Below are 19,927 nucleotides of genomic sequence, written 5' to 3'. Positions count from 1 at the left end.
GCCAAATGACTGAAATGGCATGTTAAATAGAACTGCATTTGAAAGATCTGTTAGAGATTGTCTACTGTACCCCTGCCTCTATTCAGTAATTGACTACTTGAACTTTACTGTACATAATTTGTAATGTGTACATACAAACGTGATTAATTTTCTTTGTAAAACCCTAGATTTGAGACAAACCCAAGGTAATCTAGTACACTACACTACATATGATCAACAAACAAAGTAAATAAATATGTTCTTGTTTCTGAACAGTGGAACAATGATCCCATCTGTTACGTACAGTGTCAAAACTATAGAAGTACAGAAAATGTAGCAGTACAAGAGATTTGTTACCTTTACTCCTTAAAATATTTATATTCCATCAAGGAATCACCATTACCACATTTACATTAAATTTATAGATTACAACCCCTATTTCTATGCCTGAATTCATTATCTACACATCAAAATTGATAATGGCATTAACAAAATTTCAAAATAAACATTTTTGAAATTACAGTCTATTGGAATGAAACGAAGATCAACACCATCAATACAAAAATGTGATGAATAATAATTTTTACATTTCAGGAGATCTTGCTGCTGCACTTCGTGAGAAAACTGATTTAAGATTTGGTGTTTATCATTCACTCTATGAATGGTTCAACCCAATCTACATATCAGACAAGGCAAATAATTACACTACTCAGGAATTTGTCAATACAAAGACAATGCCAGAACTCTATGAACTGGTAAGAAACAGCGATGCATATTATTTGACAAAATTTAATAATGTGACCCATACAAATATATGGTACAAGTAACAAAAACAGGAAAGTAATCAGCAAACAGGTAGTTACATGTTGCAGCCATCTCTAAATAATAGAGGAGCACCTTGTAAAGTTGTATAGAAAAAAGTGTACAGAATTTTAGAGTGTCTAGAGGTGAGAACAAGGAACACTTTTCATGTAACAAAAACATCACAGGTGTACCGTAGACACAAATAGAGCTGGTTCTCATTTGGATGAAGCTGCAGCCATTATTCATGAAACACCATGTGTGATAGACAGTCATTACCATGCAGTTGCCAGTTGTATATTAATAATGTAGAATGTGAAAACTCTTAAAGCTTTTTAAATTAAAAAAGCATTACTAACATTCTACATCTTTATAACTCATGTCTACATATTTATTTCTCAACAGTCACACAGATGACAAGCACATTTCTCCAAACAAGATACCATTTTGTTGATATAGTCACTGTCGAATGTTTGACTTTATTGGCGGAGCCACAGCCTCACCTCTGTTTTCACCACTTCATCACTATCAACGTGAAGTGCTCAAAGGCATTCAAGTTTAGGAAACAGATGAAAATCAAATAGGATCAAATCAAGACAGCATGGAGGATGACTGATGACAGTGAATCCAAGGTGATGGAATGTTGCAGATGTTGCAGTGCTTATGTGTGCTCTGGCATTGTTATACTGAAGGAGAAGGCACTCCATGCGGGTATGAACTCTTCAGATTCAAAACTCGATTACAGCATGCTGTTTTTCTTGCATCTACATAGTTATATTACAAACCACCATGTTAAACACTACAATTCAAAGTCCTCTAACTACAGAGGGCTTCAAACATATAGACATGTAGAATAAAGATGTAGACTATAAACAACACTGGTTTTCTTTAAAAAGCTTTAAGAGTCTCCACACAAAAAATTTGGAGACATTACTTTTCAGCATGCCCTCATAGATGAGTTTTGGCTAGTACTTATGATACTGATGAGATCGGTAAAGACTGCACTTTCTGAATAGTGTCCTTTGCAGTTACAACACTGATGCTGTCCGCCCCCGGTACCTGAGTGGTCAGCGCGACAGACTGTCAATCCAAAGGGTCCGGGTTCGATTCCCGGCTGGGTCGGAGATTTTCTCCGCTCAGGGACTGGGTGTTGTGTTGTCCTAATCATCATAATTTCATCCCCATCAACGCGCAAGTCGCCGAAGTGGCGTCAAATCGAAAGACTTGCACCAGGCAAACGGTCTACCCGACGGGAGGCCCTCGTCACACACAACACTGATGCTGAAAAAATTCCTAAAACTTGCAAGGACTTCTAAAATTTTATGTTTTAGTGATTAAAAAGCACTGCAGAAATAAAGGAAAATGAGAAGTTTAGTTTTGTAGAATTGCTAGCATACATCTGTTTACCTTAGATCTAATTAAGGATCGAATAGTGATAAAAATCAGAGTTACAAAGGCAACAAAGCCAAGTACTGTAATACTGTACTATTTTCTAAAGCACTATTCAGATAGAACAGTTAGGAGCTTTTCATCAATTAGAGGACAAAATTTTAAATTGTATTACTGTATTTTTACCAAAATGTTTGTCCAACTTAGACTTATGCTGGAAATGCAACTTAACTAGATCTCAGTCTCTGCTTTAGCAGCAGTTAAACATCATCTTTACTAAATAATATTTACTAACCTAACATTTATACATCACATACACATATTTCTTCCATAAGTTAGATATCAGCATTATAAGTCAGCCATTTTTGGTTAAATAAAACTGCAATGTAATTGCAGTTTCTGTTGAAGAGCTATTGCCTATCACTAAATACTGTAGGAGTAATATGAGGATAGCAGAAGTGGCTACACACAAAAAGCAGAATAAACTGTCAGGCCATAAGTCCATAGACCTCAGTGAGTAATTCATTGAATCGCTCTTTATATACTGTACCAGAATAAGTGAACTCGAAATGCACATGGTAGCAATTCTGACTGTTTATAGCTCCATAGTAGTAAATGTTTTAAACTTTATTAGGCAGTAAAAGGAAAAATGAAAAAATGGATTATTTTCATTTGAGTTAGAAAAAACATATAGCACTGTTCAACATACAGCACTGTTCCTAGGTAACTACTCTGGAGAATGTTACACTTGTCAAACATACAGGACTCCTTAGTTAAGATAATAAAATATACATCTAAAGTTAAGACATGCCAAATTAAAATCGACAGTGTGCTTTTGTAGAAATTTACAACAAATAATAATCAATTAAAGGTTACACCATGTCACCAACACTATTTAAAGTTCACATAGGTACTAATCATATGGCATACTCCAAAATATAAATAATTTTTGCTACTTAGGATCTATTTCAGAAAAAAGGAAAGATCAGATACTGAAATTAATAAAAGAATTAGCAACAGTTGGGAGGTCACTAGGACATTCAACTCTGTTTTATGAATCATAAATTTGAGAGGCCAGACAAACATGTGGTTCCTGAAGAGGGGCAGCAGCCTTTTCAGTAGTTGCAGGGGCAACAGTCTGGATGATTGACTGATCTGGCCTTGTAACATTAACCAAAACGGCCTTGCTGTGCTGGTACTGCGAATGGCTGAAAGCAAGGGGAAACTACAGCCGTAATTTTTCCCGAGGACATGCAGCTTTACTGTATGATTAAATGATGATGGCGTCCTCTTGGGTAAAATATTCCGGAGGTAAAATAGTCCCCCATTCGGATCTCCGGGCGGGGACTACTCAAGAGAACGTCATTATCAGGAGAAAGAAAACTGGCATTCTACGGATCGGAGCGTGGAATGTCAGATCCCTTAATCGGGCAGGCAGGTTAGAAAATTTAAAAAGGGAAATGGATAGGTTAAAGTTAGATATAGTGGGAATTAGTGATGTTCGGTGGCAGGAGGAACAAGACTTCTGGTCAGGTGACTACAGGGTTATAAACACAAAATCAAATAGGGATAATGCAGGAGTAGGTTTAATAATGAATAAAAAAATAGGAGTGCGGGTTAGCTACTACAAACAGCATAGTGAACGCATTATTGGGGCCAAGATAGACACAAAGCCTATGCCTACTACAGTAGTACAAGTTTATATGCCAACTAGCTCTGCAGATGATGAAGAAATAGATGAAATGTATGACGAGATAAAAGAAATTATTCAGGTAGTGAAGGGAGACGAAAATTTAATAGTCATGGGTGACTGGAATTCGTCAGTAGGAAAAGGGAGAGAAGGAAACATAGTAGGTGAATATGGATTGGGGGGAAGGAATGAGAGAGGAAGCCGCCTTGTAGAATTTTGCACAGAGCATAACTTAATCATAGCTAACACTTGGTTCAGTAATCATAAAAGAAGGTTGTATACGTGGAAGAAGCCTGGAGATACTAAAAGGTATCAGATAGATTATATAATGGTAAGACAGAGATTTAGGAACCAGGTTTTAAAATGTAAGACATTTCCAGGGGCAGATGTGGATTCTGACCACAATCTATTGGTTATGAACTGCAGATTGAAACTGAAGAAACTGCAAAAAGGTGGGAATTTAAGGAGATGGGACCTGGATAAACTGACTAAACCAGAAGTTGTACAGAGTTTCAGGGAGAGTGTAAGGGAACAAATGGCAGGAATGGGGGAAAGAAATACAGTAGAAGAAGAATGGGTAGCTCTGAGGGATGAAGTAGTGAAGGCAGCAGACGATCAAGTAGGTAAAAAGACGAGGGCTAATAGAAATCCTTGGGTAACAGAAGAAATATTGAATTTAATTGATGAAAGGAGAAAATATAAAAATGCAGTAAATGAAGCAGGCAAAAAGGAATACAAACGTCTCAAAAATGATATCGACAGGAAGTGCAAAATGGCTAAGCAGGGATGGCTAGAGGACAAATGTAAGGATGTAGAGGCTTGTCTCACTAGGGGTAAGATAGATACTGCCTACAGGAAAATTAAAGAGACCTTTGGAGAGAAGAGAACCACTTGTATGAATATCAAGAGCTCAGATGGCAACCCAGTTCTAAGCAAAGAAGGGAAGGCAGAAAGGTGGAAGGAGTATATAGAGGGTTTATACAAGGACGATGTACTTGAGGACAATATTATGGAAATGGAAGAGGATGTAGATGAAGACGAAATGGGAGATAAGATACTGCGTGAAGAGTTTGACAGAGCACTGAAAGACCTGAGTCGAAACAAGGCCCCGGGAGTAGACAACATTCCATTAGAACTACTGATGGCCTCGGGAGAGCCAGTCATGACAAAACTCTACCATCTGGTGAGCACGATGTATGAGACAGGCGAAATACCCTCAGACTTCAAGAAGAATATAATAATTCCAATCCCAAAGAAAGCAGGTGTTGACAGATGTGAAAATTACCGAACTATCAGTTTAATGAGTCGTAGCTGCAAAATACTAACGCGAATTCTTTACAGACGAATGGAAAAACTGGTAGAAGCGGACCTCGGGGAAGATCAGTTTGGATTCCGTAGAAATGTTGGAACACGTGAGGCAATACTGACCTTACGACTTATCTTAGAAGAAAGATTAAGAAAAGGCAAACCTACATTTCTAGCATTTGTAGACTTAGAGAAAGCTTTTGACAATGTTAACTGGAATACTCTCTTTCAAATTCTGAAGGTGGCAGGGGTAAAATACAGGGAGCGAAAGGCTATTTACAATTTGTACAGAAACCAGATGGCAGTTATAAGAGTCGGGGGGCATGAAAGGGAAGCAGAGGTTGGGAAAGGAGTGAGACAGGGTTGTAGCCTTTCCCCGATGTTATTCAATCTGTATACTGAGCAAGCAGTAAAGGAAACAAAAGAAAAATTCGGAGTAGGTATTAAAATTCATGGAGAAGAAGTAAAAACTTTGAGGTTCGCCAATGACATTGTAATTCTGTCAGAGACAGCAAAGGACTTGGAAGAGCAGTTGAACAGAATGGACAATGTCTTGAAAGGAGGATATAAGATGAACATCAACAAAAGCAAAACGAGGATAATGGAATGTAGTCAAATTAAGTCGGGTGATGCTGAGGGAATTAGATTAGGAAATGAGACACTTAAAGTAGTAAAGGAGTTTTGCTATTTGGGGAGTAAAATAACCGATGATGGTCGAAGTAGAGAGGATATAAAATGTAGACTGGCAATGGCAAGAAAAGCGTTTCTGAAGAAGAGAAATTTGTTAACATCGAGTATAGATTTAAGTGTCAGGAAGTCGTTTCTGAAAGTATTTGTATGGAGTGTAGCCATGTATGGAAGTGAAACATGGACGATAACTAGTTTGGACAAGAAGAGAATAGAAGCTTTCGAAATGTGGTGCTACAGAAGAATGCTGAAGATAAGGTGGGTAGATCACATAACTAATGAGGAGGTATTGAATAGGGTGGGGGAGAAGAGGATTTTGTGGCACAACTTGACTAGAAGAAGGGATCGGTTGGTAGGACATGTTTTGAGGCATCGAGGGATCACAAATTTAGCATTGGAGGGCACCGTGGAGGGTAAAAATCGTAGAGGGAGACCAAGAGATGAATACAGTAAGCAGATTCAGAAGGATGTAGGTTGCAGTAGGTACTGGGAGATGAAGAAGCTTGCACAGGATAGAGTAGCATGGAGAGCTGCATCAAACCAGTCTCAGGACTGAAGACCACAACAACAACAACAACAAATTTGACAAATAGAGCTAAAAGGATGATATTCAAGTCTGTATCAGAGAGAATAGTCTTATATGCAGCAGGGGCCTGAGCAACTAATCAGAAAACTATTACTGAGCTGAAAGTATTACATATGGGCATTTGTAGAAGTTCAGAATGAATATAAAAAAAAAGTAAGGAACAATAAACTGTTAAAGAGAATGGAAGTGAAAGAAGAAATATGTAGTGTGTTGGATGGAAAGAAAGTCAAGTGGTGTGGACATATAAGAAGAATGGAGGAAAAGGAAACCAAAACTAATATTGGGGTGGGAAACTGAGGAAAGAAGGAGATGAAGATGACCCATGACTACTACAGTTGATAATGAGTAGACTTGATTTAGAGAAAGAGGATATAGAGGATGTGCTCATATGTTTTTTCCTTAAAAATAAAACTAGTAGAAATAGCTGGCAAGTGATTGTATACTACTAGTCAAAAGTTTTGTATCCCTGTGATAAAAGCTATGTACTTTATTTCAGTGTACACATACACTGTTCAACCTAAATATATCAATAAAATAAATATTTTCTCTCTTTGTAATAAAGCACAATACAATATGGTTTAGATTTTGGCCTCTTCAAAGTAAGGCATTCGAACTCATGGCATTCTGGAGATAAGATTTTGTAGTGTTGTAGCAGATATTGCAGTCCATCACATCAGTAAATTATTCCATAGATCTTTAAGATTAGATGATCTGAGTTTTCTGTTCCCCCATCAAGTTAATCCCATTAAAGTTCAGTGGGATTTAAGTTGGGTGACTGACTTGGCCAAATCATATTCCGTTTCCCACATTTGTCTGTTCTATTGACATACCCTCTGCACAAGTTACAAGCAAGTTTGGGATCTTTATCCTGCTGCAGAACAAACCCATAACCAATAAGTATCTTGCCAGTTTGAACTGCATTGTTGCTCAGTATCCTTCCTTCCTCCTTTAATTCTCACTGGATCACCAACTTTATCATCCACAAAATGTCCCTACACCATGACTGAGTCTCCACCATGCTTCACTGCTCACTCATCATACATTCTCCATGAAGTCAACAAAAACAAACATTTGATAATTACTTAAAAGTACTTCAAACTTAGATTCATCCATGAATAAGCCTTGGGTTATTGCTGCATGCTCCAGTTTTTATGTTACTGTCCCCACTGTGATCTTTTCGTCTTAGTTTGTTTGTGTAGTAACCCTTTCAACCTTGTTCATGCAGATGACATTGCACTATTGAGACAAAGATTGGAACTGCTCACATACTGTTTATTTCCTCACAACTTTGATGTGTGGCACAAGTCCTTTGATGTTTACTCTGTACACATATGAACTGATCTTCCAGATTGTGAATCCCTTGAATTGGCACCAGTTTGCTTGAACAACTGCGATGTATATGCCATTGTAGATTAAGCTATGCCAAATTTTGTTGCTACTGTCCCCCTGCAAGGTCATCAATCCTTAAGGCAAACCACCTGGTGGGCATTTTCTTGTCACACTGGCAGTGGTGCCAGTGGAGAGTATATGTCCCTTCCTCTGCGAGGCCTTTGTTCACGTAGAATTGTTGTGCGGGAAGCACGTGTTTCTTAGGCTATGAGGTACTACTGAGTGCAAGTGTTTTCGACTGAAATGGCAAAATAGAAGTATTCTATTCACCAAAGTGTAGTCATGTATGATACAGACACTGAGGTGACAAAAGTCAGGGATGCCTCCTAATATTGCGACAGACCTTCTTTTGCTGAGTGTTATGCAGCAACTTGGCATTGTATGGACTCATCAAGTCATTGGAAATTCCCTGCAGAAATATTGAGCCATACTGCCTCTATAGCTGTACATAAATGTGAAAGTGTTGCTGGAGCAAGATTTTGTGTACAAGATGACGTGTCAGTTATGTTACATAAATACACTCCTGGAAAATGAAAAACAAACACATTGATGCAAGTGAAGAAGATTCACCATACTTACACTGGGCACTACGAGAGGGTGGAGCATGCGATGATCAAATGCGCAGCACTGGGGACACACAAGGAACTTTGTTATTGGATGTGGAACATTGCTAGCTGCAAGCAGTTGGTCACCACCAGAGCCAATGGTAGCCAGTTTGCCATGGCATACGGAGCTCCATCTGTGTCTGCAACATTGTTAGCATACCAGAACAGTGTGTACATGAGCCATTTGTGCAACTGACGGAGTTTGAGTGAGGGAGTATAGTGGGCTTGTGAGAGGCCAGGTGGATATACCACAGAATCGCACAACACATGGGGCATTAGCTCTCAACAATGCATCGATGTGCTCACCAGCAGTCAGCAGAAGGTGCACATGCCTGTTGACCTGGATCCAGACATTTGCAACACACAGATGCACACAAAGACCGCCACATCCTATGAAGTGCCATACTGGACTGCACCATCACTTCCTAACAACCTAGGGACACCATTTCTCCAAGGGTATAAGTGAGAACCATCACAACAATGAAGCAGGGCTGCAGTCCCATGTACCATTAGGGCATCTTCTGCCGCAACATTATACAGACTGCCTCCAGTGATATTGTGGTAGGCATTTATGGAAGGACTAATGAAGATGTGTCATCTTCAGTGATGAGAGTCACTTCTGCCTTGGTGCTAATGATGGTTGTATGTGTGTGTGGCATCTGCAAGTGAACACCAAAATCAGGAGTGTATACGACAGAGGCACAAAGGGCCCACACCTGCCATCATGGTGTGGGGAGCAATATCCTACACTTGGCGTACTCCTCTGGTGATTGTCAAGGGAACATTGAACAATGCACGGTACATTCAAACCATCATCCAACCCATCATGTTACTGTTCACAGACTGGCAAGGTGATGTGCTGTTCCAACAAGATAATGTACATCCACATGTATCCCATGCCACCCAATGTGCCCTTGAAGATGTATGCCAACCACCCTGGCCAGGATGATCTCTGGATCTGTCCCCCATTGAGCATGTTTGGGACCAGATGAAGCATCATCTTGCATGGTCTGCTTGTCTGGCACAAACTCTGGCCCATCTGAGGCACCAGATTGAAATTGAGTGGCAGGCCATTTCGTAAGACATTGCTGCAAAAGGAGTGTATATACGGTACTAGCGATGACATTGTGCACTGTCTGTTCACTGTAATCACGTCCATAAGGCCCTGTCTATATGATCGTGTGTTGTATAGGTCCTCAAGAACATGTCAATAAAATTTCCCCCTGCTGGGATGACAAATTCATGGTGTTCGTTTTTCATTTGCCAGGGGTGTATTTGATGGGATTCATTTCGAGCATTCTGGGTGGCCAAATCATTCACTTGAATCATCCAGAATGTTTTTTAAACCAATCATGAATAATTGTAGCTAGGTGAAATGGTACATTGTCATCCATAAAAATTCCATTGTCATTTGGGTACATGAAGTTCATGAATGGCTGCAAAAGGTCTCCAGCAAGCCAAAAATAACCGTTTCCAGTCAAAGATTGGTTGCGTTGGGCCAGAGTCAATGTAAACACAGTCCACACCATTATGGAGCCACCACCAGAACCTTGTTGAGAACTTGGGTCTATGGCTTTGTGGGGTCTGCGCCACACTCGAACTCTACCATCAGCTCTTATTAACTGAAATCAGCACTCATCTGATCAGGCCATGGTTTTCCCATCATCTAGGATCCAATCAATATGTTCAAAAGCCCAGGAGAGGCACTGCAGGTGATGACATGCTGTTATCAGAGACACTCACGTCATTCGTCTGCTGCCATAACCCATTAACACCAGGCAAATTCAGTCCCCAAGAATCAGTTTTTCCTTCTCAGCCTGTCTGGTAAGTCTCCCCTGACCCAGAGTCCTGGGTGACTTTCCTGAACTCTAACCCTTTTCCTAAACCTTTTCAGTTCTTTACCTTTGCCCCTCTTCGTTCCTCTTCGGCCCTTCTGCCAGAAAAAGGAGCCACTGGCTTTGAAAGCTTGCATAGGTAAAAATTTTTTTTAAATATGTGTATTCTCCTGTCACTGCTTGGTGAGTAGACCTTTTATCCATCCAATTACATTGTACTGTCAAAAATTGATTTTGTTGTTAGAAACTTATATTATGCAATTCCAAATGAATCAAACTGACTTAAAGATACTAGATACATATAACCTCCAGACAGTTCATTGGTGTACTTTGAATAATTTCACTGTGTATCCCCTCTGTATCATCCTATGGCATAACATAGCTAAAACCTGAAAAGTATGTATTCTAAAAAAGTGTGCAAAAAGTATTGCGTAAAGCTGGTAACTGAACATCTTGCAGAAACCTCTTTATGGTTCTAGTGATTCTTACAGTAACTTCCCAATACATATACTCCCTAATGATATTTATGGTTAGTAGCAAGAGTGATTACAATCACTCTGAAATTTGCAATCATATATACTAGACATAAAAATAATTTTTGTGCATACTATGCATTTTTTCTGCAGTTCAGAATGGAATTAGGATGAACTCTGCCATTTGCAGCTGTAATATTTGAAGTAAAAATAATTTTCATGTAGGCTATGCTTCCTTTTTGAAGGTTTGTATTGGAATTTTATACTTTGGTGCAAAAATCTGTAATACGAGGGGTATTTGAAAAGTCCAAAGTCCGAGAGATGGCAACATCGGTGCATATCGAGGTCATGTTTAGTTAGTAGCATCTTTGGAAAAAAAACGCACACCAAGTTTCAGCCATATTGGTCTATTTCTTTGTTTTTGGCATTCGTGTGAATCAAGGAAGTCGGGTGATTGTCAAAAAATGGACGAAAAAGAATTTCGTGTGGTGATTAAACATTACTTTATGAAAGGCAAAACGCCTCAGGAGACTACAGATAAACATTATGGTGACTCTGCACCTTTGATTAGAACAGTTTATAAGAGGTTTCAAAATTTTCGGAGTGACCATATGGGCACAAGTGATGCTGAACGTTCTGGACGCCCTGTGGAGGTTACGACTCCAGAAATCATTGATAAAATCCATGATCTGGTGATGGATGAGAGAAGAGTTAAGGTGCGTGAGATTGCTAGTGCTGTGGGCAACTTGAATGAATGGGGATATAATATTTTGCATAAATATTTGAACATGAGAAAGGTATCCACAAGATGGGTTCTGTGATTGTACACGCTTGACCAAAAACGGAATCATGTGAAGTGGTGCTAGGATGGTTTGCAGCTGTTCAGGAAGAATCCGCAGGACTTTATATGTCCTTTCATCACTGTGGATGAAACATGGATACATTACTATACTCCTGAGACCAAGCAACAATCTAAACAATGGGCTACCAAGGGAGAATCTGCAGCAAAAATGGCGAAGACCATTCCTTCGGCCGGAAAGTTTATGGCGACAGTCTTTTGGGATTTGCAAGGATAATCCTCATCAACTACCTGAAAAAAAGGGTAAAACTATTACAGGTGCATATTATTCATTGTTATTAGACCATCCGAAAACTGAGCTGCAAGAAAAATGCTGGCGACTGGACTGCAAAAAAGTCCTTTTCCATCACGACAATGCATCAGCACACACCTCAGCAGTTGTGGCCACAAAATTAATGGAAATAGGATTCCAACTCTTTTTGCATCCCCCCTATTCCCCAGACTTGGCTCCCTTGGACTACTATTTGCTCCCCAATTTGAAGAAATGGCTGGCGGGACAAAGATTTTATTCAAACGAGGAGGTGATTGCAGCAACTAATAGCTATTTTGCAGACTTGGACAATTCCTATTATTCGGAAGGGATCAAAAAATTGGAACAGTTGCACAAGTGGTTTGTAAGCGATCTTCTTTGTAGACTAGCTGCACGCCTCCCAGTTTTCTACCAATAAATTTTCTACCAATAAAGTGAAGTCTACCACCTCCTTCACCCATGACTGAACCTATATGATCATTTCATTTCACATCTCTACAAAGTGTTACATTTAGGTATTTGTATGAGTTGGCCAATTCCAACAGTGACTCATTGATATTATAGTCATAGGATACTATGTTTTTTCATTTTGTGAAGTGCAAAATTTTACATTTCAGAACATTTAGAGCAAGTTGCCAATCTCTGCACCACGTTGAAATCTTATCAAAATCTGATTGAATATTTATGCAGCTTCTTTCATATAGTACTTCATTATAGGTAACTACATCATCTGCAATAAGCCTGATTTTACTATTAATATTGCCTACAAGGTCATTAACAGACAGCAAGGGTCCCACCCAAAACACTTCCCTGGAGCACTTCTACATCTGACGATGACTCTCCATACAAAAGAACATGCTGTGTCCTCCCTACTAAAAAGGTCCTCTATCCAGCCACAAATTTCACTTGATTCCACATATGACACCCCCCCCCCCCCCCCTCTGATCTTGCCGTTGGTGGGGAGGCTTGCGTGCCTCAGCGATACAGATAGCCAACCCGTAGGTGCAACAACAATGGAGGGGTATCTGTTGAGAGACCAGTCAAATGTGTGGTTCCTGAAGAGGAGCAGCAGGGCATGCAGCTTTACTGTATGGTTAAATGATGATGGCGTCCTCTTGGGTAAAATATTCCCCCATTCAGATCTCCGGCAAGGAATACACAGGTGGACGTTGTTATCAGGAGAAAGAAAACTGGTGTTCTACGGATTTCAGCGCGGAATATCGGATCCCTTAATTGGGCAGGTAGGTTAGAAAATTTAAAAAGGGAAATGGATAGGTTAAAGTTAGATATAGTGGGAATTAGTGAAGTTCAGTGGCAGGAGGAACAATTCTTCTGGTCAGGTGAATACAGGGTTATAAATACAAAATCAAATAGGGATAATGCAGGAGTAGGTTTAATAATGAATAGGAAAATAGGAATGCGGGTAAGCTACTACAAACAGCATAGTGAACGCATTATTGTGGGCAAGATAGATATGAAGCCTACCACAGTAGTACAAGTTTATATGCCAACTAGCTCCACAGGTGATGAAGAGATTGATGAAATTATTCAGATAGTGAAGGGAGACAAAAATTTAATAGTCATGGGTGACTGGAACTCAATAGTAGGAAAAGGAAGAGAAGGAAATGTAGTAGGTGAATATGGAATGGGATTAAGGAATGAAAGAGGAAGCCGCCTGGTAGAATTTTGCACAGAGCATAACTTAATCATAGCTAACTTGGTTCAAGAATCATAAAAGAAGGTCATATACATGGAAGAAGCCTGGAGATACTGGAAGTTCTCAGATAGATTATATAATGGTAAGACAGTGATTTAGGAACCAGGTTTTAAATTCTAAGACATTTCCAAGGGCAGATGTGGACTCTGACCACAATCTATTGGTTATGACCTGTAGATTAAAACTGAAGAAACTGCAAAAAGGTGGGAATTTAAGGAGATGGGACCTGGATAAACTGAAAGAACCAGAGGTTGTACAGAGTTTCAGGGAGAGCATAAGGGAACAATTGACAGGAATGGGGGAAAGAAATACAGTAGAAGAAGAATGGGTAGCTTTGAGAGATGCAGAGGATCAAGTAGGTAAAAAGACGAGGGCTAATAGAAATCCTTGGGTAACAGAAGAGATACTGAATTTAATTGATGAAAGGAGAAAATATAAAAATGCAGTAAATGAAACAGGCAAAAAGGAATACAAACGTCTCAAAAATGAGATCGACAGGAAGTGCAAAATGGCTAAGCAGGGATGGCTAGAGGACAAATGTAAGGATGTAGAGGCGCATATCACTAGGGGTAAGATAGATACTGCCTACAGGAAAATTAAAGAGATCTTTGGAGAAAAGAGAACCACTTGCATGAATATCAAGAGCTCAGATGGAAACCCAGTTCTAAGCAAAGAAGGGAAAGCAGAATGGTGGGAGTATATAGAGGGTCTATACAAGGGCAATGTTCTTGAGGACAGTATTATAGAAATGGAAGAGAATGTAGATGAAGATGAAATAGGAGATATGATACTGCGTGAAGAGTTTGACAGAGCATTGAAAGACCTAAGTTGAAACAAGGGCCCGGGAGTAGATAACATTCCATTAGAACTACTGACAGGCAAAATACCCGCAGACTTCAGGAAGAACATAATAATTCCAATCACAAAGAAATCAGGTGTTAACAGATGTGAAAATTACTGAACTATCAGTTTAATAAGCCATGGCTGCAAAATACTAATACGAATTCCTTACAAACAAATGGGAAAACTGGTAGAATCCGACCTTGTGGAAGATCAGTTTGGACTCCGTAGAAATGCTGGAACACGTGAGGCAATACTGACCCTACGACTTAGCTTAGAAAATAGATTAAGGAAAGGCAGACCTACGTTTCTAGCATTTGTAGACTTGTAGAAAGCTTTTAGCAATGTTGACTGGAATACTCTCTTTCAAATTCTGAAGGTGGCAGGAGTAAAATACAGGGAGCGAAAGGCTATTTACAATTTGTACAGAAAGCAGATGGCAGTTATAAGAGTCGAGGGACATGAAAGGGAAGCAGTGGTTGGAAATGGAGTGAGACAGGGTTGTGGCCTATCCTCGATGTTATTCAATCTGTATATTGTGCAAACAGTAAAGGAAACAAAAGAAAAATTTGGACTAGGAATTAAATCCATGGAGAAGAAATAAAAACTTGCATGAATATCAAGAGCTCAAATAGAAACCCAGTTCTAAGCTGTGAGAGACAGCAAAGGACCTGGAAGAGCAGCTGAACGGAATGGACAGGGTCTCAAAATGAGGATATAAGACGAACATCGGCAAAAGCAAAACGAGGATAATGGAATGTAGTCGAATTAAATCGGGTGATGCTCTGGGAATTAGATTAGGAAATGAGATGCTTAAAGTAGTAAATGAGCTTTGCTATTTGGGGAGAACATAACTGATGATGGTCAAAGTAGAGAGGATATAAAATGTAGACTGGCAATGGCAAGGAAAGCGTTTCTGAAGAAGAGAAATTTGTTAACATCGAGTGTAGATTTAACTGTCAGGAAGTTATTTCTGAAAGTATTTGTATGGAGTGTAGCCATGTATGGAACTGAAACATGGATGAAAAGTAGTTTAGACAAGAATAGAATAGAAGCTTTTGAAATGTGGTGCTACAGAAGAATGCTGAAGATTAGATGGGTAGATCACATAACTGATGAGGAGGTTTTGAATAGAATTGAAGAGAAGAGAAATTTGTGGCACAACTTGACTAGAAGAAGGAACTGGTTGGTAGGGCATATTCTGCAGCATCAAGGGATCACCAATTTAGTATTGGAGGGCAGTGTGAAGAGTAAAAATCGTAGAGGGAGACCAAGTGATGAATACACTAAACAGATTCAGAAGGATGTAGGTTGCAGTAGGTACTGGGAGCTGAAGAAGCTTGCACAGGGTGGAGTAGCATGGAGAGCTGCATCAAACTAGTCTCTGGACTGAAGACCACAACAACAACAACTCCATATGATAGTACTTCTGACAATAGGTGTGGAACTGAGTGAAATGCTTTTCAGAAATAAAAAAATTCTGCTTCTACCTGGTTGCCTTGATCCAAAGCTTTCAGTATGTTATGTGAGAAAAATGCAGGTTGGGTTTCATGTGGTTGATGTTTTTGAAATCCATGCTTGGTTGCCATAAAGGAGGTCATTTTGTTCAAGATATCTCATTATATTTGAGCTCAAAATATGTTCTAAGATGTTGAGCTGCAGACAGGCACAACAAATGGGCTACTAAACAAGTAAGCTTTTAGCCAGATGGCCTTCTTCTGAATTAGGCATTCAGGCAAATGCAACTCATGCACACACTAACTGCCTCTGACTATCATTATTCCATCCCGGTTTTTCAATTGTTTAATCAAATGAATAATACATTTAAATGTAACTTTGCCTATATAATATTTTGACATAGTCATACACGTATTTCATATGCAACAGTATTAAAAATAGAATGAAAAATCAGGAAAAAATTTGGTTACTGGTGGGACTGGAAACCATAACAGATGGAGAGTTTCCAACATTCTACATTTGAAGCTGAATGATGTAGAAGAAGGAACAGAGGCTTTCTTCAAAGCAGATCTTTTTCTTCTATTATACACATAGATGGTGTCAAAAATTTAGTGCCCAAACTAACAGGGATGATACATGACACAAAAACAAATAAATTTCATAAAGCAACCATGTGTTGGAATTTTTGTGTACTTAGTGTGCAGCACGTTATTGCATGTAATTGAGAATAAAAAAGTGTTAAATATTTTTCATTCTTTTATTGTTCTGATCACTATTAAATTACAATAAATGTTCAAAATCAGCACCATTTATCTCAGCACAGAGTTGGTATCGATGTAGCATGGAGTCCCACATTTGCTGGAAAATGCATGGTGTGTTCTGCATTTGTGTGACTGCTGCAATGTAATTGGATAGTTAAAAAATCTACTCACCAAGCGGTGGCAGGAGAATACACATATAAAAGGTATTACAATTTGCAATATTTCAGAGTAATTGGCTCCTTTTTCTGGCAGAAGGGTTGAAGAAGAAGGAAGAGGAGTGAAGGAAAATGATTCGTGAGATTTAGAAAAAGAGGTAGGGTTTGAAAAGTCTCCCCTGACCCGGGGTTCTGGGTGACTTATCCAAACTCTATCCCTTTTCCTAAACCTCACCAGTCCTTTTCCTTAACCCCTCTTCTTTCTCCTTCAATCCTCATGTCAGGTTGTAAAATGTAATACCTTTTATATATACGTTCTCCTGCTGCCTCTTGGTGAGTAGCTTTTCTATCTATGCAGTTACACTATATTTTTAAAAATTGATTATTTTAGATGACCTTGATTGTTTATTGAGCTAGTAAATAATTCTTGATCACTGTAGATGTTCTGGGATGGCCCTTTGTTGGATTGCACTGTATTCTTATAAAAATCTCATAGTTTTATTCTTGAAATAAAAATACAATACACAAGACCTTTCAATTTTTCTCATTTATTCAAAATAACTTTTTGTATGACACTTGAGCCAACACTATGCCAAACAAATATTGTGGGCAATTCACTACAAGATTCATGTTTAAAGTTTCTTGACAGTTTAACATAATTACAATGATAATTTTTATCAGCATTTCCCTTTTTTGACGGAATTACAAAACCTTTCCCATTTGTCTTTCACTTCTCTTAATTTAACATTTTTTTACTTACTTTTGACTTTTACATTCACACACAAGAATTAGAATATTAATTAATATAATAATTTGTCCAGGAAATACAACTCTTCAAAATGATGCCATTATATGAAAATTACATGAATTTTTTGACATTAACAATACAATGTTTTATGTATTCCTATTGACTTAGGTAACTACTTCATTTATAGAGTGATGAGTATAAATAAAAAGAAAAATTACAGTGAAATGTCCATAACTGAAAATACCAATGCAGTACCATGAAGCTGTATATGGGTTGAAAAAATAACTTTGAAAAATGAAACGTATATGTGCAATGTGTTCGATATTAGTTCTGTGTATTTTGCTCTACAACACATGTATCTAAGGCTGGACATTACAAGGTAAAAGATTCAAAGTAGAGACCACTGAATGCACACTAAAAGAACTCTGCATCTCAAATTCCAAAGCATCCATATGAATTATGAACAACATGACACTGCCATGTGTATAAATTAACAAAAAAGATCGGTTCTGTCTGCTTTACACTTAGAAATCCCTACTTGTGTTGACCAGGACACTGGATTGCTAGCATACTTCACATTCTTTCAGTCAATACTGTTCTGTGGCACAATCTTCTGGAGTAATGCAGGCATGAGACTAAAATTTGTAGTAAGAATGTTAGTAACAAAACATCTAACAGAAATCTGCACAAGGACCTTGTGACTCTCACATTCAAGTGCCAATACATTTACTCCATAATGTAATTTATAGTTTATCATAAACATGAATTTAGAGTGCATGGTGGAATTCAAATCATGATACTATGGGATAAGTAACAATAATGTCTGTAATTACAGATTTTCTGTTCCTGTCTTGAGTCCAAAAAGAAATTTTATTTTCAGTAACAGATTGCCAAAAGGCATCTGGAAGAAATTAAAAAAAATAAAAGAAACCTTATTATACACAACTTCTATAATTTGTTAGAATATGTGGATGCCAAAACTCTACCATCTGGTGAGCAAGATGTATGAGACAGGCGAAATACCCTCAGACTTCAAGAAAAATATAATAATTCCAATCCCAAAGAAAGCAGGTGTTGACAGATGTGAAAATTACTGAACTATCAGTTTAATAAGTCATAGCTGCAAAATACTAACGTGAATTCTTTACAGACGAATGGAAAAACTGATAGAAGCCGACCTTGGGGAAGATCAATTTGGATTCCGTAGAAATGTTGGAACACATGAGGCAATACTGACCCTACGACTTATATTAGATGAAAGATTAAGGAAAGGCAAACCTACATTTCTAGCATTTGTAGACTTAGAGAAAGCTTTTGACAGTGTTGATTGGAATACTCTCTTTCAAATTCTGAAGGTGGCAGGGGTAAAAATACAGGGAGCGAAAGGCTATTTACAATTTGTACAGAAACCAGATGGCAGTTATAAGAGTCGAGGGGTATGAAAGGGAAGCAGTGGTTGGGAAGGGAGTAAGACAGGTTTGTAGCCTATCCCCGATGTTATTCAATCTGTATATTGAGCAAGCAGTAAAGGAAACAAAAGAAAAGTTCAGAGTAGGTATTAAAATCCATGGAGAAGAAATAAAAACTTTGAGGTTCGCTGATGACATTGTAATTCTGACAGAGACAGCAAAGGACCTGGAAGAGCAGTTGAACGGAATGGACAGTGTCTTGAAAGGAGCGTATAAGATGAACATCAACAAAAGCAAAACGAGGATAATGGAATGTAGTCGAATTAAGTCAGGTGATGCTGAGGGAATTAGATTAGGAAATGAGACACGTAACGTAGTAAAGGAGTTTTTCTATTTGGGGAGCAAAATAACTGATGATGGTCGAAGTAGAGAGGATATAAAATGTAAACTGGCAATGGCAAGGAAAGCATTTCTGAAGAAGAGAAATTTGTTAACATTGAGTATAGATTTAAATGTCAGGAAGTCGTTTCTGAAAGTATTTGTGTGGAGTGTAGCCATGTATGGAAGTGAAACATATACGATAAATAGTTTAGACAGGAAGAGAATAGAAGCTTTTGAAATGTGGTGCTACAGAAGAATGCTGAAGATTAGATGGGTAGATCACATAACTAATGAGGAGGTATTGAATAGAATTGGGGAGAAGAGGAACTTGTGGCACAACTTGACTAGAAGAAGGGATCGGTTGGTAGGACATGTTATGAGACATCGAGGGATCACCAATTTAGTATTGGAGGGCAGCGTGGAGGGTAAAAATTGATGAGGGAGACCAAGAGATGAATACACCAAGCAGATTCAGAAGGATGTAGGCTGCAGTAGGTACTGGGAGATGAAGAAGCTTGCACAGGATAGAGTAGCGTGGAGAGCTGCATCAAACCAGTCTCAGGACTGAAAACCACAATAACAACAACATGTGGATGCAGGTCCACTTATC

General features: G+C 38.6%; 1 protein-coding gene across 1 annotated transcript in view; it reads left to right on the top strand.

The window, feature by feature from the left end:
* LOC124795881 (alpha-L-fucosidase-like) overlaps positions 1-19,927 on the top strand; it is a 108,587-nt gene that overhangs the window by 54,644 nt on the left and 34,016 nt on the right. Inside the window, exon 4 of the mRNA XM_047259962.1 lies at positions 574-734. Coding sequence (XP_047115918.1) covers positions 574-734 — 161 coding nt within the window. The remainder of the gene's footprint in view (positions 1-573; positions 735-19,927) is intronic.

This window comes from Schistocerca piceifrons, chromosome 4 (assembly GCF_021461385.2).
Source record: "Schistocerca piceifrons isolate TAMUIC-IGC-003096 chromosome 4, iqSchPice1.1, whole genome shotgun sequence".
Lineage (NCBI taxonomy): Eukaryota > Metazoa > Arthropoda > Insecta > Orthoptera > Acrididae > Schistocerca > Schistocerca piceifrons.
The sequence above is the reverse complement of the archived record's forward strand: the minus strand, read 5'-3'. Positions and strand labels throughout refer to the sequence as shown.